Source organism: Hypanus sabinus, chromosome 7 (genome assembly GCF_030144855.1).
Source record: "Hypanus sabinus isolate sHypSab1 chromosome 7, sHypSab1.hap1, whole genome shotgun sequence".
Classification (NCBI taxonomy): Eukaryota; Metazoa; Chordata; class Chondrichthyes; order Myliobatiformes; family Dasyatidae; genus Hypanus; species Hypanus sabinus.
This window is the reverse complement of record NC_082712.1, coordinates 58,940,082-58,961,251: the sequence shown is the minus strand read 5'-3', so window position 1 is coordinate 58,961,251 and position 21,170 is coordinate 58,940,082. Positions and strand designations below refer to the sequence as shown.

General features: G+C 42.7%; 2 protein-coding genes across 9 annotated transcripts in view; both read right to left on the bottom strand.

The window, feature by feature from the left end:
• fam189a2 (family with sequence similarity 189 member A2) overlaps positions 1–4,749 on the bottom strand; it is a 112,446-nt gene extending 107,697 nt beyond the window's left edge. For 3 of the 4 annotated variants that reach the window (XM_059974746.1, XM_059974747.1, XM_059974748.1), the window contains exon 1: positions 4,296–4,749. In XM_059974746.1, coding sequence (XP_059830729.1) covers positions 4,296–4,589 — 294 coding nt within the window. In that variant the 5' untranslated portion in view covers positions 4,590–4,749. The remainder of the gene's footprint in view (positions 1–4,295) is intronic. The other variant, XM_059974750.1, reaches the window with a different exon arrangement.
• Positions 4,750–8,705: 3,956 nt separating this feature from the next.
• The window catches only part of tjp2a (tight junction protein 2a (zona occludens 2)), a 143,005-nt gene continuing 130,540 nt past the window's right edge, over positions 8,706–21,170 (bottom strand). For all 5 annotated transcript variants that reach the window (XM_059974721.1, XM_059974719.1, XM_059974718.1 and 2 more), the window contains 2 exons: positions 18,934–19,013; positions 8,706–11,450 (listed from right to left, as the gene is read on the bottom strand). In XM_059974721.1, the coding sequence (XP_059830704.1) occupies positions 11,267–11,450; positions 18,934–19,013 (264 nt within the window). In that variant the 3' untranslated portion in view covers positions 8,706–11,266. The remainder of the gene's footprint in view (positions 11,451–18,933; positions 19,014–21,170) is intronic.

The following is a 21,170-nucleotide window of genomic DNA, read 5'->3' as shown; positions in this document are numbered from 1 at the left end:
TAAAATAGCTTGGAAAAAGTTGGAACTAGTCCATAAGTTAAATTTATAAATTGTAGCATTGGACAGAAACTTGCAAAGGTTGATTGGCAGAGGCTGTTGGCAGGTAAAGGGATGTCTGGTAAGTGGGAGGCTTTTAAAACTGAGACAGTGAAAGCTCTTTAGAGTCATAGATCACTACAGCATAGAAACCGACTCTTCAGCTAATCTAGTCCGTGCCAAACTGTTACTCTGCCTACATCCATCAACTCACAACTAGACCATAGCCTTCAATACCCCTCCCATTCATTTATTTACCCAGACATCTCCTGAACATTGAAATCAAATCTGCATCCACCACTTATTCCACGCTCATAGAACGCTCTGAGTTTCTCAATAGTTTCTCCTTAAATATGTCACCTTTCACCCTTAACCCATGACCTCTAGTTCTAGTCTAACTCAAACTCAGTGGAAAAAGCATGCTTGTGTTAACCTTATTTATACCCTCTATGACTTTGTATGCCTCTATCAAATCTCCCCTCATTCTCCTACACTTTAGGGAATAGAATCCTAGTCTATTCAACCTTTTCAGGTCTTCATGTCCCTGCAACATCCTTGTAAACTTTCTCTGTACGCTTTCAATCTTATTGATATAGTTCCTGAAGAAAGGTGGCCAGAACTGCAGATAACATACCAAATTTAATCTCACCAATGTCTAATACAACTTCAACATGACATCCCAACTCTTGTACACTATACTCCGATTTATGAAGGTCAATATGCCAAAAGCTCTCTTTATAACCCTACCGTCTGTGACACCACTTTCAAGGAATAATGGACCTGTATTCCCATATCTCTATATGTTCTACCACACTTCTCAGTGCCCTACCATTAATGGTGCAAGACCTAGCATGGTTTGGCCTTCCGAAGTACAGAACCTCTTATTTCTCTGTGTTAAATTCCATCTGCCATTTTTCAGCCCAGTTCTTCAGTTGATTCAGATCATGCTGCAAACTTTGATAGCCTTCCTTACTGTCCACTACACCCCCAATCCTGATTTCATCCACAGATTTGCTGATCCAGCTTACCACATTATCATCCAGATCATTAATATAAATGTCATACAACAATGGAACCAGCACCAATCCCTGCAGCACATCTCTAGTTATAAGCCTCCAGTCAGAGAGGCAACCATCTACTACCATTTTCTGGTCTCTCCTGTGAATGTTTAATCCAATTTACTAGCTCACAAAGAATGTTAATCAACTGGATCTTCTTGACTAGCCTCCCATGTGCAACTTTGTCAAAGACCTTGGTAAAGTTCTTACAGACAATGTCCACTGACTTTCCTTCATCACCTTTCCTGGTAACTTCCTCAAAAAACTCAAGATTTGTTAGACATGACCTTCTATACACAAAACAATGTCGATTATCCCCAATTAGGTCCTATGTATCCAAATACTTCTATATTCTGTCACATACAATACCATCCAGTAATTTACCCACTACTGATGACAAACTCACTGGCCTATAATTTCCTGACTTATTCTTAGAGCCCTTCTTGAACAATGGACCAACATTAGCTATCCTCCAGTCTTCCAGTACCCTACCCGTGGCTAAGGATATTTTAAATACCTCTGCCAGGGCACCTGCAATTTCTGCACTAGCCTCACACCAGGCCTGAGGGGTCACCTTGTAAGGCTCAGGGGACATTTCCATTGTAATTTGCCTCAGTACAGCAAATACCTCTTCCTCTGTAATCCTTATATGCTCCATAACCTCTCTGCTGTTTCCCTTCAGTTCTAAAGACTCTGCGTCCATCTCCCAAGTAAATACAAATGCAAAACATTAAGATCTCCCCCATCTTTTTCAGCTCTATGTGTAAGTGACCATGCTGATCTTCAAGTGGACCAATTTTGTTCCTTGCTTTCTTTTTGCTCTTAATATAGTTGTAGAAGTCCTTGGGATTCTCCTTCAGCTCAACTGCCAGAGCAACCTCATGCCTTCTCTTAGTCCTCCTGCTTTCTCTCTTACATTTACTCCTAAGCACCTCATTTGTTCCTGCCCGCCTCTGCACTTCCTTCTTTTTCTTAACCAGGGCTTTAATATGCCTCAAAGACCAAAGTTCCTTAAACCTGGTAGCCTTGTCTTTTATTCTAACAGGAACAAACAAATTCTACACTCACAAAATTTCTCTTCTGAAGGCCACCCACTTACCAATCACACCTTTTCTGGTCCATCCTGGCCAGATGCTTTCTGATGCTATCCAATTTAGAATCCCAACCCGAGAACCAGTCATATCCTTTCTCTATAATTATCTTGAAACTAATGGAGTTATGACCACTAGATCCAAAGTGTTCCCACTTCTGTGAGTGTTCTCCTCCTCACACTTCTTCACCTGCCCTGTCACGTTCTCTAACAGGAGATTCAATATTGCACTCTCTAGTTGGGACCTCTGTATATTGTTTAAAGAAACTTTCCTGAACATATTTGACAAACATGTTCAAAACCAACATGTTTCCTTTAGATTGAAGGGTGAGGGTGGAGTAATTAGGGAACCCTGGCTGATAAGGTATATTGAGGATGTGGTCAGGAAAAAGGATGAAGCATATGTCAGATACGACCAGTTAGATCAAGTAAGTTCTCTGAAGGGGATGTAGTTGTATACTTAAAAAGGACATCAGGAGACAAAAAGGGAATATGAGATACTCTTAATAGGTAAGATAGAGAATCCGAACAGGCTCTACAAGTATATAAAGACAAAAGAGTCAATTACAAGAAAATTGATCCTCTTAAGGATCAGTGTGGTTGCCTATTTGTGGAGCCATTGGAAATGTGCAAGGCCATAAATGTATATTTCTAGTCCATTTATAACAGAGGTGATCATGGAAGCTAGGGAATTCAAGCAATAGAACAGTGATGTCCAAAAACATATTTGTAATATGAAAGAGGAAGTGGGACAAATAGATCAGAGATTCCTTGGGAGAAATCTTCTGATGCCTATTGAGCCAAGTGGCTTCTTTCCCACCTCAGATGACCTGCTGTTAAAATCTTAGAACACAGAATAGTATGGCACGGGAATAGGCCCTTCCTGTCATGGCATCAAGCTGAACACTAGACCAAATTAAATCATTGCTGCCTGCATTTGATCTATATCCCTTCAATTATCTAAATGCTTTTTAAACACCGCCATGGTATCTGCTTCCAGCACTACCCTTGGCAGCCTCTTCCAAGGCACAGACCACGGTGTAAAAAAAAACCTCCTGCACATCTCCTTTAAACTTCTCCCTTCTCACCTTAAAAGTCTTCTGATATTTGACATTCCTACCCTGGGGAAAATATTATGACCGTCTCCCCAATCTGTTCCTCTCAGAAACTTGTAAACTTCTTTCAAATCTCCCCGCAGCCTCTGACACTCGAAAGAAAACATCACAAATCTGTGCAAGCTTCCCTTATAGCACATACTCTCTAATCTAGGCAGCATCCTAGGAAACTTCCTCTTTCCAAAATCTCCATTCCTTCCTGTAACTCACTCACATCTTTGTTAATACTTGACATTTGTAGTCTCCCTCTTCCACCCTGATTAAACTTTATGCCCTAACTCAACAAATCCCACTCACCCTCATCTACACTGATTCACTGTTCAGCAACACATCGATCTGAAAATTGTTCTTAAACACCTCTGAAGACCCCAACTTGGCAACTAACCCTGCCAACATCCTTTTCCTGTTGTAGTCTCAACCTTGCTCTCATTTTCCATGATGTGACTCCAACTGCCTGTGGCTTAAACAATGGCATTGCTCCTTAAATCTCCCCCCAATTAAACAACGACATTGCTCCTTAAATCCCCCCCAATTAAACAATGACATCGCTCCTTATATCCCTTCCCCCCCCCAATTAAACAATGACATTGCTCCTTAAATCCCCCCCCCCCCCAATTAAAATGCTGCCTAAACTTTCTAAAGTCACATCTGCTCTTGCTGCCAATCCGGCTCACAAATTTACTCTCTTGAAACGCTTTGGACCGTGTTCCTACATTAAAAGAGACATACCAATGCAAGATGTTGTTATTGTCGTGGTTGCACTTTATACAGTTTTCAAAAAAAAAACAGTAGCCTGGTTACTTAAAAAAAGGACGAGAGGGTTAGAAGAAAGTAATTAGTAAGAATTCACTCACAAACGAGTGTGTGTAAGAATTCACGACCCTTCTTAAATAGAGCAGTCTCACTACACAGTTAAATTGCCGAGCATAATCGAGAACTAAGGCACAACATAAGACTTGATGCATCAATTAAACTTTTAAAAGTTTGTCAACTCACCGAAGAGCCTGCCCAGAAAGGACACGAGTTCCTGACATTGGGGGATTCGGTGAGGGACAGCGCCCCGAAGCTGAGCGAGACGACGGAAAAGCCCAAGGCGATCTGCAGCAGTCCCAGGGCGAAGAGGGAGCGGCCGTAGAGCGGGCTGGATACCGCCTGGCGCCCGGGGTTGCTCCCAGGATTCTGGGGCAGCGCTCCCGGAGCCCAACGACCTCGGCAGCGCAGTGAGGGATCTCCGCCGGCTGCACCGGCAACCACGGGGCAAGAACTGGGCAAGACTACCGGCAGTGACATCCAGCAGCAAGGACAGGCAGCAAGGAGAGGGAGAGAGGTCCCAAGACTCACACAACCCCAGCACAGTGCTAGTCTAAAAGTTCTTTCAGAACGCCGTGTTGAAAACTCGCCGCCCTCCCTCTCCACCCTACACGCTTCCAGGAGCAGGAGGAGGAAGGGGGTGGGATCAAAACCTTTCCTAAAACTCTCCCTTCCACACGTCCCTGAAGTGACTCAGTATAGGAGTTTTAAAATAACTGCAGGCGAGATAGGGATTGCGTTACCAGTTCTGGCAGGGGCACTCAAATCAATTGCGTTCTGGAGAAAAATCCAACAAGTCCGTAAATGTTCTAGAGGTGCTGAACTCCTTCCACACAAAAAATTTTAATGAGTGACAGAACTGTGAAACAGGCAATGCTGCAGTTTTATCGAGACCCGCGCCGCCTCTATCTAACCTTTGAGGGCTCCTTATTTTATATTAACGTGTAGGAAAGGTTTCGTGGGGTATGGGCGAAACCAGGATACCTGGATAGAGTTTGGTTCGGCAGGGACGATTTGGGACGAAGGTTGTTTCGTGCTGTATAACTCTGTGATTAAACTCAGATTTAACAAAACGTTTAAGTCATCTACTTGATAGATTTTGTGTGTTCAGAACGACTGTCGTGCTTTCTACATCACTAGTCTGACTACCAACAGCTCGCACTCTATTGGTGCAAAGATCTTTAGGATGTCCTGAAAAGGATAAGAAATGCGCTACAGAAATGTAACGGATGCAACCCATCCTGCACATGCCCACTTCCCTCCACAGTCGCTGCTTGACCGGCTGAATTCCTCCAGCAGTTTGTTTTTGTTTTGCAGATCCCAGCATCTACAGTCTTCCGTGCCTTCTAAAATGTAAGGTTCAGTTCACTTCAAATCCATGATTCAGTGGGATGCTCCGAATCTTTACTCCTTACACTCTTGTTAACGGCAAAAAAAACTGCAGACGGGGATAAAACTGCCGCACGTAGCACACAAATTAACTTTTCATTGTGATTGAGAATGGAGTTTAAATAAAATAATCCAGTCCCAGCCCCATTCTTTGGTGAGGGAAAATTGTTCGTTGGTTAGTACATATAACATGCAATTATTTGGTACCTCTGATGCAGTCATATGTTTCAAAGTTCTGGGTCGATCGATCATTACTGTATAATGTATAAAGTTATATGGTTAAAGCTGTAAGCGAAGGAGTTTCAGGATCTCAGGAACCAGGCAGCGGGGGTGTTGGAATCAGTGGTCGGAATCATAAGCAGGTGGAGGGTTAGACGGTTACATGTTTGCAGAAATGGCGAGTAGGCTGCAGAAGACTGAATGAACATGGAGAATAACCAGTTGAAAATCGAGGTATTGTCAGACCTAAGTGTAGGTCTCTGAGCACAAGGTGGGAGAGGCATAACTCTGCGTTAGGATACCACCAGGAGGCTTCCGTGTGAAACCAAGGGTAATGGCGGGTGGCCAGCTTGGGATGCGATGGATGGTTACGTTCAAAGGTGACTAGGCCATCGAAGAGGGTTTCAGCAATGGACGAGTACAATGACATGTTAAAAACCTTCGTTTAAATTCATGGATAGGAGGGGTTTTGAGGGATATGAGCCAAACGCAGGCAAACGGTTGGCAGGTCGACGAACTGTTCCCTTTTTGCGTCTGTAAATTGAAGCAAAGGAAGAAGAGTAGTCAGGAGCGGTAGAGATACCAAACAGGCAACACTATAGTTTACAACAAACAATACATCTGCAGATGTTGGAAATCCAAGCAACACACACAAAACGCTGGAGGAACTCAGCAGGCTGGACGGCATCTGTGGAAAAAGTAGACATATAGTTTTTTTTCTCTAGCCCTGCCGAACGGTCTCACCCCTCGGCAGGGCTAGAGAAAAAAATAGAAGATGTGTACGTCGACTGTACTTTTTTTTCCTACTTCATCTCTCCCTTTGACAGTGATTTGGGAATACCCACAGCTTTTTGCACAAAGCTGTGGAACGGCCATTCACCCTTGATTAGACAATGGCAGTTCCAGTGGTCATTGGCATTACTGTGGAAGTCTGTGTGGAGTAAGCTCTATGAGGTTGCAGTTCAGTGACCTGTCGTGGCGGTGTTGAGGGACAAACATTGGATACGGAGTTCTTGTTCATAAAATGGCATGTGACCATTTACCGTCACCTGACAGGCCGAGTGGGATCTTGGTTTAATAGCTCATTTGAAACTTGGAACGATGATGAATGAGTACTGTCCAGCTGGTTACTATCCACAGTGAATGCCAGGCATTTGTTCTGAGAATAAGAGGATGATAGAATACTAGTGGATATTCACCAATTTTGCCAGTATCACACCACTGAAAGAGCCGCTCAATAAGACCCACTTCCCCTTCCCTATAACCTTGCCAGCTATTCCTTTTGAAATATCTATCCAATTCCTTTCTGATGGCACCTGGTTTGTCACCATAATCTGTCACAATCACGTAAAAATAAATTTCCTCTTACTGTTTCTCTTGCTAATCACTTTCAATCTGTTTTTTGATTTCATTACTTGATTACATTACTCATTTAGTGAAACCCAACTGTGATTTGAATCCTCTTCTAACACGTTCTTCATCTTCTCTGTTCAAAGAACAGCCCCAATTTCTCCAGTGTCCCCACATTCTTGAACTCCCTCATCACTGGAACCATTCCAGTAGAACACATCAATCCTCATATTTGAATTCCAATGGAAAGTTCAATGCTCAGAACCAAACAGAAAACTCCAGCTGGGATCCAATTGTTTATGAAGGTTAGCAGAACTTCCTTACTGCTTCCCTATTAAAGCCAGATTTCTATCCACCTTACAAAATTATCCTATCTTCAAAAAATTGTGCACTTTTCATGACAGAGGGTACAATGGAGACAACTAATGAGAGAGATGAGTTATGTGTTCAACTATTTAAGAAAAATATACCTTTTAATGAGTTATTACCTCCCCCTCCCCCCTGCACATTCATTTCACCAGGCTTGTCATTCTGAACTCTGATAGAACCCTGGTTGGCAGGCTGGAGGTACATCTCTACCAAAGATGGTTTAAGATGCTCCTTCCCTCCACTAGCCTGCAGGTCACTCTTGGGCAAGGTGCAGCAACTGCTTAGCATCTTCCCCTCCCCAATCAGGGTCACATGAAGCCATGGAGCAGGCGGTGGATGTTCATATGAGCAGCTGGTGCATATCATAAGACCTGGTTATGCGACCACTGTGTCAGGTAACCTCTGAAGAGTATTAGTAATGGCTGGGGTCACCGTCTTTAGAGAAACTGCTTAAAAGGCAAGAACAATCATGGCCATGTCAATAATGAACAAACAAACCAAGTACAAGCTATATACTGAAAGAGCAATGGATCTTATGGCAAGGCCTTAAGTATTTTGCCTAGTGTGGAAGAACAACTAAACCATGGTCTCTGTGCCAGATCCAAGGCCTTGATCTTAAAGTATTTGTTTTTTCAATCAACCAAAGGCTGTACTGGCACATTAAAAGTGAAGGTTAATTTCATCACGTAATGGCTTCTAAGGGATGAAAAGTGGTCTGTTTCCCCAGCACCTCACTGTGTATTTTGTGAGGCCGTGTTGTACAGCAAGACCAGGTAGCAGAGATGGCCATGCTGCAGCATGCTTTGGCAAACAAGCTGGCTTGGAGCTTCACCTCTGAATGAACTGCAAGGGCAATAAACCCCTGTATACTGCAGCTTAGCTGCTGAGGGTCAGTCACAAATCCACAATCTCATCTCCCAAATTTGAGAAGAGGGAGGCCCATACCAGACTTCTGGGAGTTGGAATCTTGAACATCTGCAAGAAAGGGGACAAGGAAACCTGTGGTAACTTTAGAGGAATCTCACTGCCCTCATTTTACTGGGAGATCACTGACTGGATTTCTTTGAACAGATTCATCCTAGAATTTGAAGAGCTGTTTCTAAAATCAATGTAGATTCCATACATCTGGAGGCAGAGTGTACAGTGGCTTGCAAAAGTTTGGGCACCCCTGGTCAAAATTTCTGTTACTGTGAATAGCAAAGCGAGTAAAAGATGACCCGATTTCCAAAAGGCATAAAGTTAAAGATGACACATTTCTTTACAGTAATATATTAAGCAGGATTACTTTTTTTTTTATTTACTTCTTTTACAGTTTCTAAATAACAAAAAAGGAAAAGGGCCCAAAGCAAAAGTTTGGGCACCCTGCATGGTCAGTATGTACTTAGTAACACCCCCTTTGGCAAGTATCACAGCTTGTAAATGCTTTCTGTAGCCAGCTAAGAGTCTTTCAATTCTTGCTTGGGGGATTTTCGCCCATTCTTCTTTGCAAAATGCTTCTAGTTCTGCGAGATTCTTGGGCCGTCTTGCATTCACCGGACCTATTATCAATGGCCAACCACTCTAATTTCAATTCCCATTACCATTCCGACATGTTGATCCATGGCCACCTCTTTTGTACCAAGAAGAGGCCACCCGCAGGGTGGAAGAGGATCACCTTATATTCTGTGGGTACCCTCCAACCTGATAGTATAAATATGGATTTCTTCTTCCGGTGAACAAAATTCATCCCCCCCACTTCCTCTCTTCCCCACTCTGACATTTTACTTCTTCTCACCTGCCTATTACCTGGGTCCCCTCCTCCTTCCCTCTCTCCTATTATACCCTCTCCTATCAGATTCTTTCTTCTCCATTCCTGCCCTTTCCCACCCATCTGGCTTCACCGATCACCTTCCAGCCAGCCCCTTTCCCTTCCCCTATCTTTTAATTCAAGCATCTCCCTCTTTCCCTCTCGGTCCTGAAGGATCTCGGCCCAAAAATGTCAACTATTTACTCTTTTCCACAGCGGCTGCTGAGTTCCTCCAGCATTTTCTGTGTGTTGCCAGTTATCTGGAGCCTGGATGAATGCTTCAGTGATAAAGTTCAAATTTCCCTACATTGGAGGACTATTCAGGCAATAAAAAAAAATTAAATTACAAATATGACCATAAGATAATTACATCTGCAGCAATCCAATATTGTCATTCAGGAAACAAAATCTGTCATTTTACTGTCTCATTTATATGCATCCCCAGACTCGCAGTAATCTGGTTGACTCAAATATCTGCTGAAATGGCCCAATAAAATCTTTATATCAAACAATCAGACATGGACAATTAATTGTTGGCCTTAGCTGCAATGCCTAGATGTTGAAAATGTTTAAATAAAAGTTGTTGAAATATACAAAATTAAAAGTGACTTTATGATCACCATTTCTAAGTCAGGCACAATGAGGTACAGGGGGAGATAAATTTACACAGGCTGTCAATTTAATTATGAATAAGACTGGCGTTCATCTGAACTTCATTTTGAACCAGGAATTGATAAACAAGTGGACTGAGGCTCGGGAAAAATATATTACACAAGTGCCAGAAACAGTTCATTTGAGGACTATTTAAAATTTACTGTACGTTAGTTAACCAATCTTTTGGGGGTAAAAGCAGACATCAACATTGATCTCAGCCTCAGATTCACTCACACAGTTCACGATTGTCCGTTATAGGCATCAAACATCTGGTCCTAGAGCTACAACCTAGAAAGGCAAGGTGCATCTGTGAGAACACAAGAGTACAGAGTTTGTTCCACATCATATACTCTTCTGATTGCAAATCATTAACTCTTCATTCATCAACACTGGGTTCAAATCCAGGAGCTCCTTACTAACAGAACCTTGGGAGCACTTTCAGCCATGGACTGGAGTTTAAAAGCAGCATCTCCCAAGCTTTCCAGAGGCCAAACCTGCCAGTGGCATTTTACCTTGTAGAACTAAACAAGTCAAAAATACCTCTAACATTTTAATATTTCTGATTCCATTGAATCATTTGAAAGATTGTGAAAATTGGCATTTCCTTCAAGTGATTAAACTTTTGAAAGTATTTCAGTGGTTATAACACATTGAGAGGTTCTGATAACTTGAGAATGTTCTACAATATAAAGTTTTTGTTATTCACAATTTAAAAAGCACTAAAAGATTAAGTAGTTCTTCAAAAATCCCCAAAACCAAAACTTTATCTGCATTTTGATATCCAAGCTAAAAAGTAATGGCACTTAAATACATAATGTTTTATTTGATCAATTTAAAATCAATACCATCATTACAAGTTAGAAAAAATGCACTCTGGGTGCAAGATACATTCTTGCACATGTCAATGGCAAATGCAGTACAAAATTAGGACTCTTTCCTCTGGTCCCAAATGATCTTTACACCACAATGGCTTATCATTTAAAAAATATAACTCAAATTCATACCAAGTCCAGTGTCATTACCTTCACCAATAACATTTTCTCCAAAAGCAAGCTTTTTGTTCAAGAAAAATAAACACGAGGCACTTTTGTGTTCCTGTGCAGAACTCTGTTACAAATGTCTGCCCACTTTTTAAAACCTTAATTTGTCCGTGAATTGGAAATTATGTAAAAAAAAGCTTAATGTGAAAACTATAGTAAAAGGCAGATAGAACAGCATTCGCGAAGTATACAAGTCCCATTGAAATAAAGTTACTATTGCTGGGAGCAACTGCAAGTTAACCAGTCACTGACGGTCCAGGAGCTTATGGGCCAGCAGATCATTTCCAGCACATCTGTTTTTTGTTTTGTTTTTCATTTTATTAAAACCATGGTTATAAAGTATCCCTTTTCTAAAGTTCAGTATCCCTGTATTTGGTGGTATGAGGTCCGTGCTGACCGTAATAACCTCTCTTTGAATGGTCTGCAAGTTGTCTGCGATACTGCTCCTCCTCATCATCCTCATCTTCCACTCTGTAGCCAAATCCGCTGGGGTCCAGGTAGGATTGTGGTGCGGGCTTCTGGGGCTCAGGAGGTCTGAAGTTAGGGGGATAAAAGAGCTAATGTTATTAAAATACCAAGAGAAAATTAGGTGTTATAAAGTACAGAATTGTTAAACACAGTTAAGAATACTAAAAGTGTTTTCTACACATGAAACATATCTCTGCCATTTATTTCTGTGACTAATTTTTCAACAATAATCTTGTCCCTCCCTTCTTATTTATGTGCTTTGAGTGACCATATTTCAGTCAAAATCCTCTTTTTTTTAGGCTAAATGTTCAAAAATGGCATGAAATTTCTCTTAAAACTCAAGTTACATCCTCTCTAGTTATCACATGTGTTAAAAAGACATTGATACTCTGGCAGGAAAAGACTAGCCAGAACATGTCAGACATCAGCCCTGTGTCCTGTGGGAACAATTGATGTTCTAGGGAAAACTTAATGGGCTAGATCTTTCAACAGGTTGCTACCAGCTATAATTACAGTACTTACAGTTGTAATATGCAGAATTACCCTCACTCCTCATTGATATGACTCCCAAAGAAGTTCAGCAGTGATCTAAAATGGGTTCACAGTATGGTACACACATCACTTGCATGCGCTGAAGACTACATGACCAAGCTTGGGAGTACCAATGCCAGTCTTAAAGACACCTCTGCCATACCCACTTGGAGGGGGTTATTCTAGGAGTCTGTTAATTGTCTTAACACATTTGAAGTTTGACCCACATTGCTGGTGGTGATAACAAACACAAAATCAAACAGCTCAAATGTTAAGGCAACACGAGTGAATCTGCAGATGCTGGAAATAAATAAAAACACAAAATGCTGGCAGAACTCAGCAGGCCAGACACCATTTAGTAGTGTCTGGAGGTAGTGACGACATTTTGGGCCGAAACCCTTCATCAGGAGTGAAGTAACATTTGATGGTCGGGGGGGGGGGGGGGATAAGAAGTGGGGGGAGGGATGAAGTAGAGAGCTGGGAAATGATAGGCTGGAGGGAAATGGGCTGGGGGGGGAAAGTGGAGAATTATGAGAAATAAAAGAGAAAGAAAGGTAGGGCTGGGGGGAGATTATAGTGAGGGGGGGGGAGAAAGAGAACCAGACTAAAATAATAGGGATGGGGGTAAGGGTGGGGGGCAGGGGTATCAACGGAGGTCTGTGAGTTGAATGTTCATGCTGGCAGGAAGGAGGCTACCTAGGCAGGGGATAAGGTATTGCTCCATCGACCTGCGTGTGGCCTCATCTTGACAGTAGAGGAGGCCATGGACAGACATGTCGGAGTGGGAGTGGTCTGTGGAATAGAAGTGTGTGGCTACAGGGAGATCCTGCCACTGCTGGAGGACCGAGCGCCGGTGTTCGGCGAAACGGTCTCCCAGTCTGCGGCGGGTCTCCCCAATGTATAAACGGCCACATCGGGAGCACCGGATACAGTATATCACCCCAGTTGACTCGCAGGTGAAGTGGTGCCTCACCTGAAAGGACTGTCTGGGGTACCGGATACAGTATATCACCCCGTGTCTCCCATATTTCACGCACCTCTGCCCTCACCCCAGCCCCCCGGTCCTCACCTATCACCCTACCAGCCTACAGATCCAATGTATAATCCTCCGTAACTTCCACCACCTCTTACGTGAACCCACCACCAGCCACATCTTCCCCTCCCCCCCCCCCACTCTCAGCTTTCCGCAGGGATCGCTCCTACTCGACTCCCTTGTCTATTCATCCCCTCCATCCCTCCCCCCAGGCACTCATCCCTGCAAACGGAAGAAGTGCTACACCTGCCCCCACACTTCTTCCCTCACCACCATCCCAGGCCCCAGACAGTCCTTTCAGGTGAGGCATCACTTCACCTGTGAGTCAACTGGGGTGATATACTGTATCCGGTGCTCCTGATGTGGCCATTTATACATTGGGGAGACCCGCCGCAGACTGGGAGACCGTTTCGCCGAACACCAACGCTCGATCCTCCAGCAGTGGTGGGATCTCCCTGTGGCCACACACTTTAATTCCACAGACCACTCCCACTCCGACATGTCTGTCCATGGCCTCCTCTACTGTCAAGATGAGGCCACACGCAGGTCGATGGAGCAACACCTTATCTCCCACCTAGGTAGCCTCCTACTTGCCGGCATGAACATTCAACTCACAGACCTCCGTTGATACCTTTGCCTACCCCCATCCTTATCTATTATTTTAGTCTGGTTCTCTTTCTCTCTCCTTTCCCCCCCTCACTATAATCTGCCCCCAGCTCTACCTTTCTTTCTCTTTTGTTTCCCATAATTCTCCACCTTCCCCCCCCAGCCCATTTCCCTCCAGCCTATCACTTCCTAGCTCTCTACTTTATCCCTCCCCCCACGACCATCCATGTTACTTCACTCCTGATGAAGGGTTTCGGCCCGAAACGTCGTCACTACCTCCTCCCACAGATGCTGCCTGGTCTGCTGAGTTCTGCCAGCATTTTGTGTTTTTATTAGCTCAAATGTTAACATCTGCGTAAACAATGAAAGTCACCTCAAAAAACTTTTCATATTATATTTTCCATTGCCTTTGGGCAAGTTTTGTGGTAAGAAGCACAAGTAGGTCATCAAATATGCTCCAAGGCAGTCGAGATCAATAATGAATTGGCTCTAGCAACATAAAGATAAAATTTTACTTCCCTGCAGGGAGTTATATATGAAGATTGAAGCTGTGTCCCAGACCCAAAGTAAAAAGAAGAGGATCGCAAGGATCATTTGACATGCAGATTCGCGCATCATTTTTCTGGCTTTATATATTCACAGCAATTTTATTGTGAAAATGATTTTGTATGCCCAGTTCGATAAATCTTCAGAGGGGAGGGGGAAAGAGGGTTGAAGCCTGGGGAAGAGGGCTCTCAGGCTTGACATCAAGGGTGCTGGCTGCAGCTTGCTACCATGGTCCATATCCATCCACCAGTCAGACTGTAAATCTGACCACTGGACAACAAGGAAATACTGTTTTGCCATCAAGTTCAGGTTATTCTCCATTGTCTTCACTCTGGTCATTGTGGCCTTCTCCAGTCCCTCATAAATATCCCTCACCTGATCTTACGTCCTGTAGTTCACAATATTTAAGCTGTTTCAGACATACCAGTGTAAAACAAACCATTCCAGGGTTTGATATGAAGAAAGCACTCTTTCATACAGTGTCAAATCACTCCATTTGCAAAAGTACCAATTGTTAGAACTGTGAAGAGTTCATAGATTTCCTGTACTCATAGATCTCCCAGTAAATCTGAATAGTTTCAATTAATAAACCCTGGTGGATCTCATTTGTTAATAATGTGAGTATTGATATCACAGAAATTTAAATATTGCTATTCTTAGTTCACATCACTGAGAAATATTCCTGCCTGTTCTCCGTGTGGATCAGAAAGTTCCAACCTACCAGTGACCGGCAATAAAATATAGAGACAGGAGAATGACCGAGTAATTTGGTTGGTACTAAGCTAAGTTTGAACTAAAAATCCAGTCACTGCATTCAAAAAAATAATTTAATTGTCACTTCTATGTTGTCTCAATGTTATTTCTGCTCTCCAGCCTACTTACAAAGGTTGGTCCTGCCTGGAATCTGGGGTGGGACCAGACTAAATAGTAGGAGATGGCAGAGCTATGCTGAACTTCATGGGAGCTCAGTGTCATGGCTGAGGTACATATTATTGTCCTCCAGCACAATGGAAGGTTGAGACCTCCAACTATGGTGCAGATCCTCCAACTGCCAGTGGGACATTGGAAGATCAGCCCCAATGATGCATCAGTCAGCAATGCTTTCAAGTTGCCCTGGACAACTAACTAAATCACATATTTCCAGAGGAAGAAAGTTTGGATGGAGGCCAGGATGCTTAACAGGGGAACAATTATTGTAGCACGATTCACTTGTCCAAGCGAGAAAAGGTTCAAATAGTTTACCCAAATGGAATTTATTTAAAACAACAGCTCTTCATAAAAATATGTACAGATCTTAGAACAGCTGAAGAATTTCAGAGACCTGTGAATATAATGGGATCTGTTATAGAAGATAATATGGCTAAACTGCAACACTCTGGCTTACAAAACATGCAAAATAAATAGTACACATTCTGTAACAAAAACGAAGTACTGGGGAACATTTAGATGGACAGTTTCTGCTGGTCTTGTCAACAGATGGTGAATATTCCAATATATTCCTGCCTGGTAAAATTGCATGAGCTAGCAATATGGAAGCCCAAGTTGTAGACCTCCAACTGTAGGAGAAATACTAATCGGGAGATCAGGGACAACCTCCATGCAGTTTCTTCTTCTTCTATTTGATTTTTCTGTCCTATGAAAGGGCAGAAAGAGCCATCTGAAAGAAGTCATCTCTGGCAGTGTGGAACTCCTGCTGTTTCCCAGGGTATCTTCTCAGATCTGGCTTTTGAAAGCAATCATTCTACTGATAAACTCTGACATTAGGTTCTTGCATCTCTGTTCAGGTGCTTAAAGTGAAATGGATGTGGACTCTCAGAAGGACCAGTAGAAAGTGGTGGTGGCTAGAGAAGGTTATAGAAAATGAAAACATCATGATCAGCTTGTCTCAACCTACCCTCCCTATTGTGTTCTGTACGAGATGGCTACAAATGTAGAAGCTTCGGGCTGCTGGAGGATAGTAGAGATGGGTACAACTATAATGTTTAAAAGTACAATGATGGAAACAATTTAGAAACGATGTAGGACAAATGCAGACAAGCTCCAATGGACACATTAGTCAGCATAAACAAGTCTGGGCTGAAGATCTTGTTTCCATTTCTTCTGACCTATGAGAAGAATAGAGGCACTAATGGGAAAAGGAGAACAGAGAGGTAGCTCCTCTGATGCATCACCACAGACTCAGTTGGGCCCAATCACCTGCTATACATTCAAAATAAAGTAGAATATAAAAAGAATTCAGCTGTACAAGAGTACAAAATCTTAATGAGAGCTTCAGGGAAGATTTTAACCAAGCTCATTCAACCTGGATTCAGTGGCTTTCAACTGGGCCACTAGATGGTGCCCTCCAAAGACAGTGGGAAAGCACATGAAAGAAAGCAAAATGTAAAGAGAAAGGTAGATGTCGACACAACAGCCTGCTGCAGTAAACAGAAGGCAGGGAAAGACCTGTGACCTTCCAGCTGAGGTGATAACTGATCAAAAAGTGATAGGACTTAAAAACTTATTTTGGCTTCTCACCAAAAGAGGAACAAGTTAGGGGAAGTCACAATCAAATCTCTGGTCACACCGCATGCTTCTGTTGTTAAGATGGCAGGAGCAGATCCTGGCCTTCTACCACTCCATAACTCATTTACCCACTAACTCAATTACCCACCTGTGAGTCACATTCACAGATACCCTGTCTAACAATAGTCTACTGACCACTGCCTAATATATTCTGCTGAAGAGGGAAGAAAATCCCTGCACGTGTGGATAAAAAATATCATTGACTTTGCCTTAGTTAGGGAATTTCCAGAGAAACAGCAGACAGATGCTGACTGTTAGGCCTTCAAGCCTGCTCCTGCAGTCAGTCCAACCATGTCTGATTCCTTACTTCAGTACTGTGTTCCTGCTCTCTCCCATACCTCTGATTCTGCAATTCTCTTGACCTCAACATATATTCAGCAGCTTGACACCTGCAGCCTTCTGTGGTAAAGAATTCCTAAAAATCTGTAACTTGAGTGAAGAAAATTCTCCTTCCAGTCCTTAGTGCCTTATCATATTATCCCGAAACTATGACAACCTTGTTCTAGATACTTTATCTCGGGAAAACATCCTGCCCACATCCAGCAGTCTTAAGGAAAATATTGCATGTTTCAATGAGATCTCTCATTCTTCAAAACTCTGATAAAATGAGACTTATTCAGCTCAATTTCTTCCCATCCAATGAATGTCTGGTGAACCTTTGCTGTAGTCCTAATTTCCAGGTACGTCCTCCATTAAGGAGACCAAAACCACACCCAACTCACCAATGCCCAGTACAACTATAACAAGGCTTCCTTCCTTGTATATCAAAACTTCTTGCACTGAAGGCCAACATATTATAAACTTTCTGTCAAAGGGAACAATTCCTTTATTACCCTAAAAATTTATTTTAAAATAAATGCATATTTTGTTGCAATGAGCGACTGAAATGAACACAGGTATTGAGATTGAGTTTGGATGTTTTACATGGGCATAAACATCAAACAGCAAGCAGGAGAGATCTTGACACAGAGCCTTGACTCAGAGAAACGGAGTCTCATAGGTAACCCTTGAGACTGGAGCTAAACTTAGACCAAACGGTTTTAACCAGTCAGGAAATGTAGTTTACTCACAGGAAAAAAGAAGGCCAATGAACTGGCGACTAGTGGTTGTGACATAGAGTTTCTTATACAGAGTCTTTGATGGAAACCAGGTGTGCCATCATTAAAGAGAATTGGAAGCAATTAGGGAAATTAACACATAATCAAAGAAAATTAGGAGCAAGATAGGGAATTAAGGGAATTAGGGACCATGACATATTCAACCTCAAGACAATGGCAGAACAGATGGACAGGATCAATTTCCTATGGTTGAGCAGGAGAAGAAGGGTGGGCATCATGACATTACCTGAAAATGTTAAGCCAGGCCATTCAAGCATGAGATTAGGAAGTAAATCTTCACACTAAAGGGAGTATAATTTAGGTCTTGATACTCTTTGGGGAAGAGGGTTACAAAGCTCAATTGAAAACTGCAAAACCAAGACTGGAAGAGGATGGGCAAGAGGTGGTAAGAGCCATGGGCAGGGCAACAGAGTTATGTTACAGAGCTATCATGATCTGACTGAATGACACACAGATTCAAAGGACGAAATGGCAGTCTACCAATAGCCTACCCTGGTCCAACTATGTTGATGTTATGGCCAAGAAACCTCACCAATGCCTCTACTTCTCAGGAGGTTAAAGAAATTTGGCACATTCCCATTGACCCTTAAAATCAATTCTCCATAGAAAGCATTGTCTGGAGCTTGGTATGGCAACTGCTCTGCACGTTACCACAAGAAACTGCAGAGAGTTGTGGACACATCTCAGCACATCACAGGAACCAACCTCCCCTCTATGGAATCTGTTGTTCTATTTCTTGCTGCCTCAGAAAAACAGACGGAATAACCAAAGTCCCTACTCACCCCGGATATTCTTTCTTCTCCTCTCTCCCATCGAGCAGTGGATACTAAAGCTTGAAAGCACACACGACCAATATCAAGGGAAACTTCTACCCTACTGCTATCAGACTCCTGAATGATAAGGTGGACTCGGCCTCACAATCCACCTAGTTATGATCTTGTACTTTATTGATTACCTGCACTGCACTTTTTCCACTATCTTTGACACTTTCTTCTGTATTGTTATTGATCTACCTTATTCTAGCTCATATGAAATGATTTGATTTGGATGAACAATATGCAGTATTTTCACTGTATCTTGGTACATTTGACAAAAATAAACCTATACCAATACATTCGGAGAGTGAATCTCTGATAGGGACCTGCCCTACCTGTGTGACTGTGGTTGTTCCACTTTAGGTGGTTTCATAGGGACAGCGTAGATATCTGGGTTCTTTTGTGCAATTTCCAGCTGCAAAAAGAACAGACAGCATTAAACCCAGATTAAAAAGAACAGTGTAAATTTCAGCGAACAAAAATCAAAATATGTGCACACCTCCTACTAAATCAACAATGCAAATATATCTAACAAAAGACAGCACTAAGATCAAACAAATCTCTAACACATATTTGCCAGGACTGAATAATGTGTTGCCCTTTTTAATTTTATGAGATTCAGTTCAGTGCGATTATGCTAACTCTTGAAAGTGCTGACCTACTGGCCACAGCGCCCATCATTTCTTTATTCCTTCCCCACAGCCCTGCCTCCGTCTGTCCTCCTGTGACATTTTTCCAGTTATCTGAAACATAGGCACTCTGCAAGTGTCCCTCCAAGCTGAATATTTCAATGGAAACATCAAGAATTTGAACACCTTGCAAGCATTCACGCGAAAAACTGCTCACATAACCAAAGTTCCACTTTCTGAGTGCACGATGCACAAAGAAATGCCTCCTCTTCCCAGTCCTAAACGGCCTACCCTTTATTCCGATCCCCATGTATAGAATCATCAACTGAGGAAAATATCATCTCTGTATCCAGCCTGTTAAGCCTGTAGTAATCTTGTTAAGGTTCCACAAGGTTGTTATAGCTGAGTATGGTAGTGGGGATAAGCTCCCACTATTTATTAAATGATACCAATGGTGTGTGTCTCAAGTAGCCTCTGACAACCAAGTCCTGCTCGGACCTTCATGCGTGGCTTAGCTACTAAGCCCAATGGAACTGTTTCTACTGACAGAAGAAGCAAAGGTGGGTTACTGGCGCCTTAAAACTCGTCACTTTGGTCAGAAGGCCTCATCAGTCTTGGCTGGCAGTTCATCTGGAAGGAAACCTTTGATTTCAAACCTCCGCTGCCTTGTGGCTGCACCCACTCACGGGGAAGGATTGGGAGTAAACCCCCACGGAAAACTCCAGAGCTGGAGTCCCAAAGGCAGTCCTACATTGTTCAACAAACACTGGCAATCCCCGAGATGCTGCTGGTGCCAAACTGTATCGGTCTCTGCCATTCCTTTGGATTCATCAGCTGCACGGAGAGGGGGAGCCTGCTACGTGGGCAACAGCTTGCTCTCCAAATTGTACATCCCTGGCTTGCATATGACATAGACAGCTGGGACACAGCACCCATGGTCAACCCCGACCAAAGGAGGGCCTCAAAATCTTGTTAATTTCAATCTCCTTTGGTTTTTCTAAATTCTAGAGAATACAAGTCTGGTGTATTCAATATCTTCCCAGGCGGCAAGCTTGCCGAGTCTAATGATTCTCGGAGACACTCCTTTTGTATTATTATCCCTTTCAGGTGAGATCAAAATTGTACACACTACTCTAGATAAGGTCTTAAGGCACTACAAGTCCCAACATTGACATCTTTTCTCCTGTCTCATAGTAAAGGGTAGCACACTCTTTGCGTTGCTAAGCACTTATGTCATCTCCACAAAGGTGTTCAGTGAGTGATGCATGTGCAGGGTCACCCAAGTCACTTCGAAGATCAACACTGCCCACTGCCTCACCATTTAAGAATACTCTGTGCAACAAAATGGATTATACTGCATCTGCCATTCACTCAGCTTAAAACATCCCCTCTTCTCATCCTCCTCACTGCTCTCAATCTCTCTTAGTTTTGTATCGTCGGCAAACTTTGAAATGTTGGTCATGAACTGCTGGAGCCCAAGTGCGGATCATTGGTTAGTCAGAGCCCACCAACCCAAGATAGATCCATTGGATTAACAGTGGAAACTAACGAGCCACCCTCAAATCCACATCAGTATGTTACTCTCACTCTTAGCTTGCTAACCAACTACCACATTCTACACTTCAGAAAATCCAAATGCACTACATTTGCTTTGCTTCCCATTATCTATTTTACTGATCATATCCTCCAACAACTCCAGTATATTGATCAAACAGAATTTATTTCATAAATCCATGTTGACTCTTCACAATCCTGTTATTCTTTTCAAAGTTCATTTTATTGTCAAGAGTACAATACAACTCTAATATTTGTCTTCTCCAGATAGCTATTGAATACCCAAAAACCATGATGTTGACGAAAGACATCAACTCCACCCCCCAGCACGCAAAGAAAAGAAACAAAACTCGCAGACCCCAAAAATCCCCCCTCCCCGCAGCAAAATA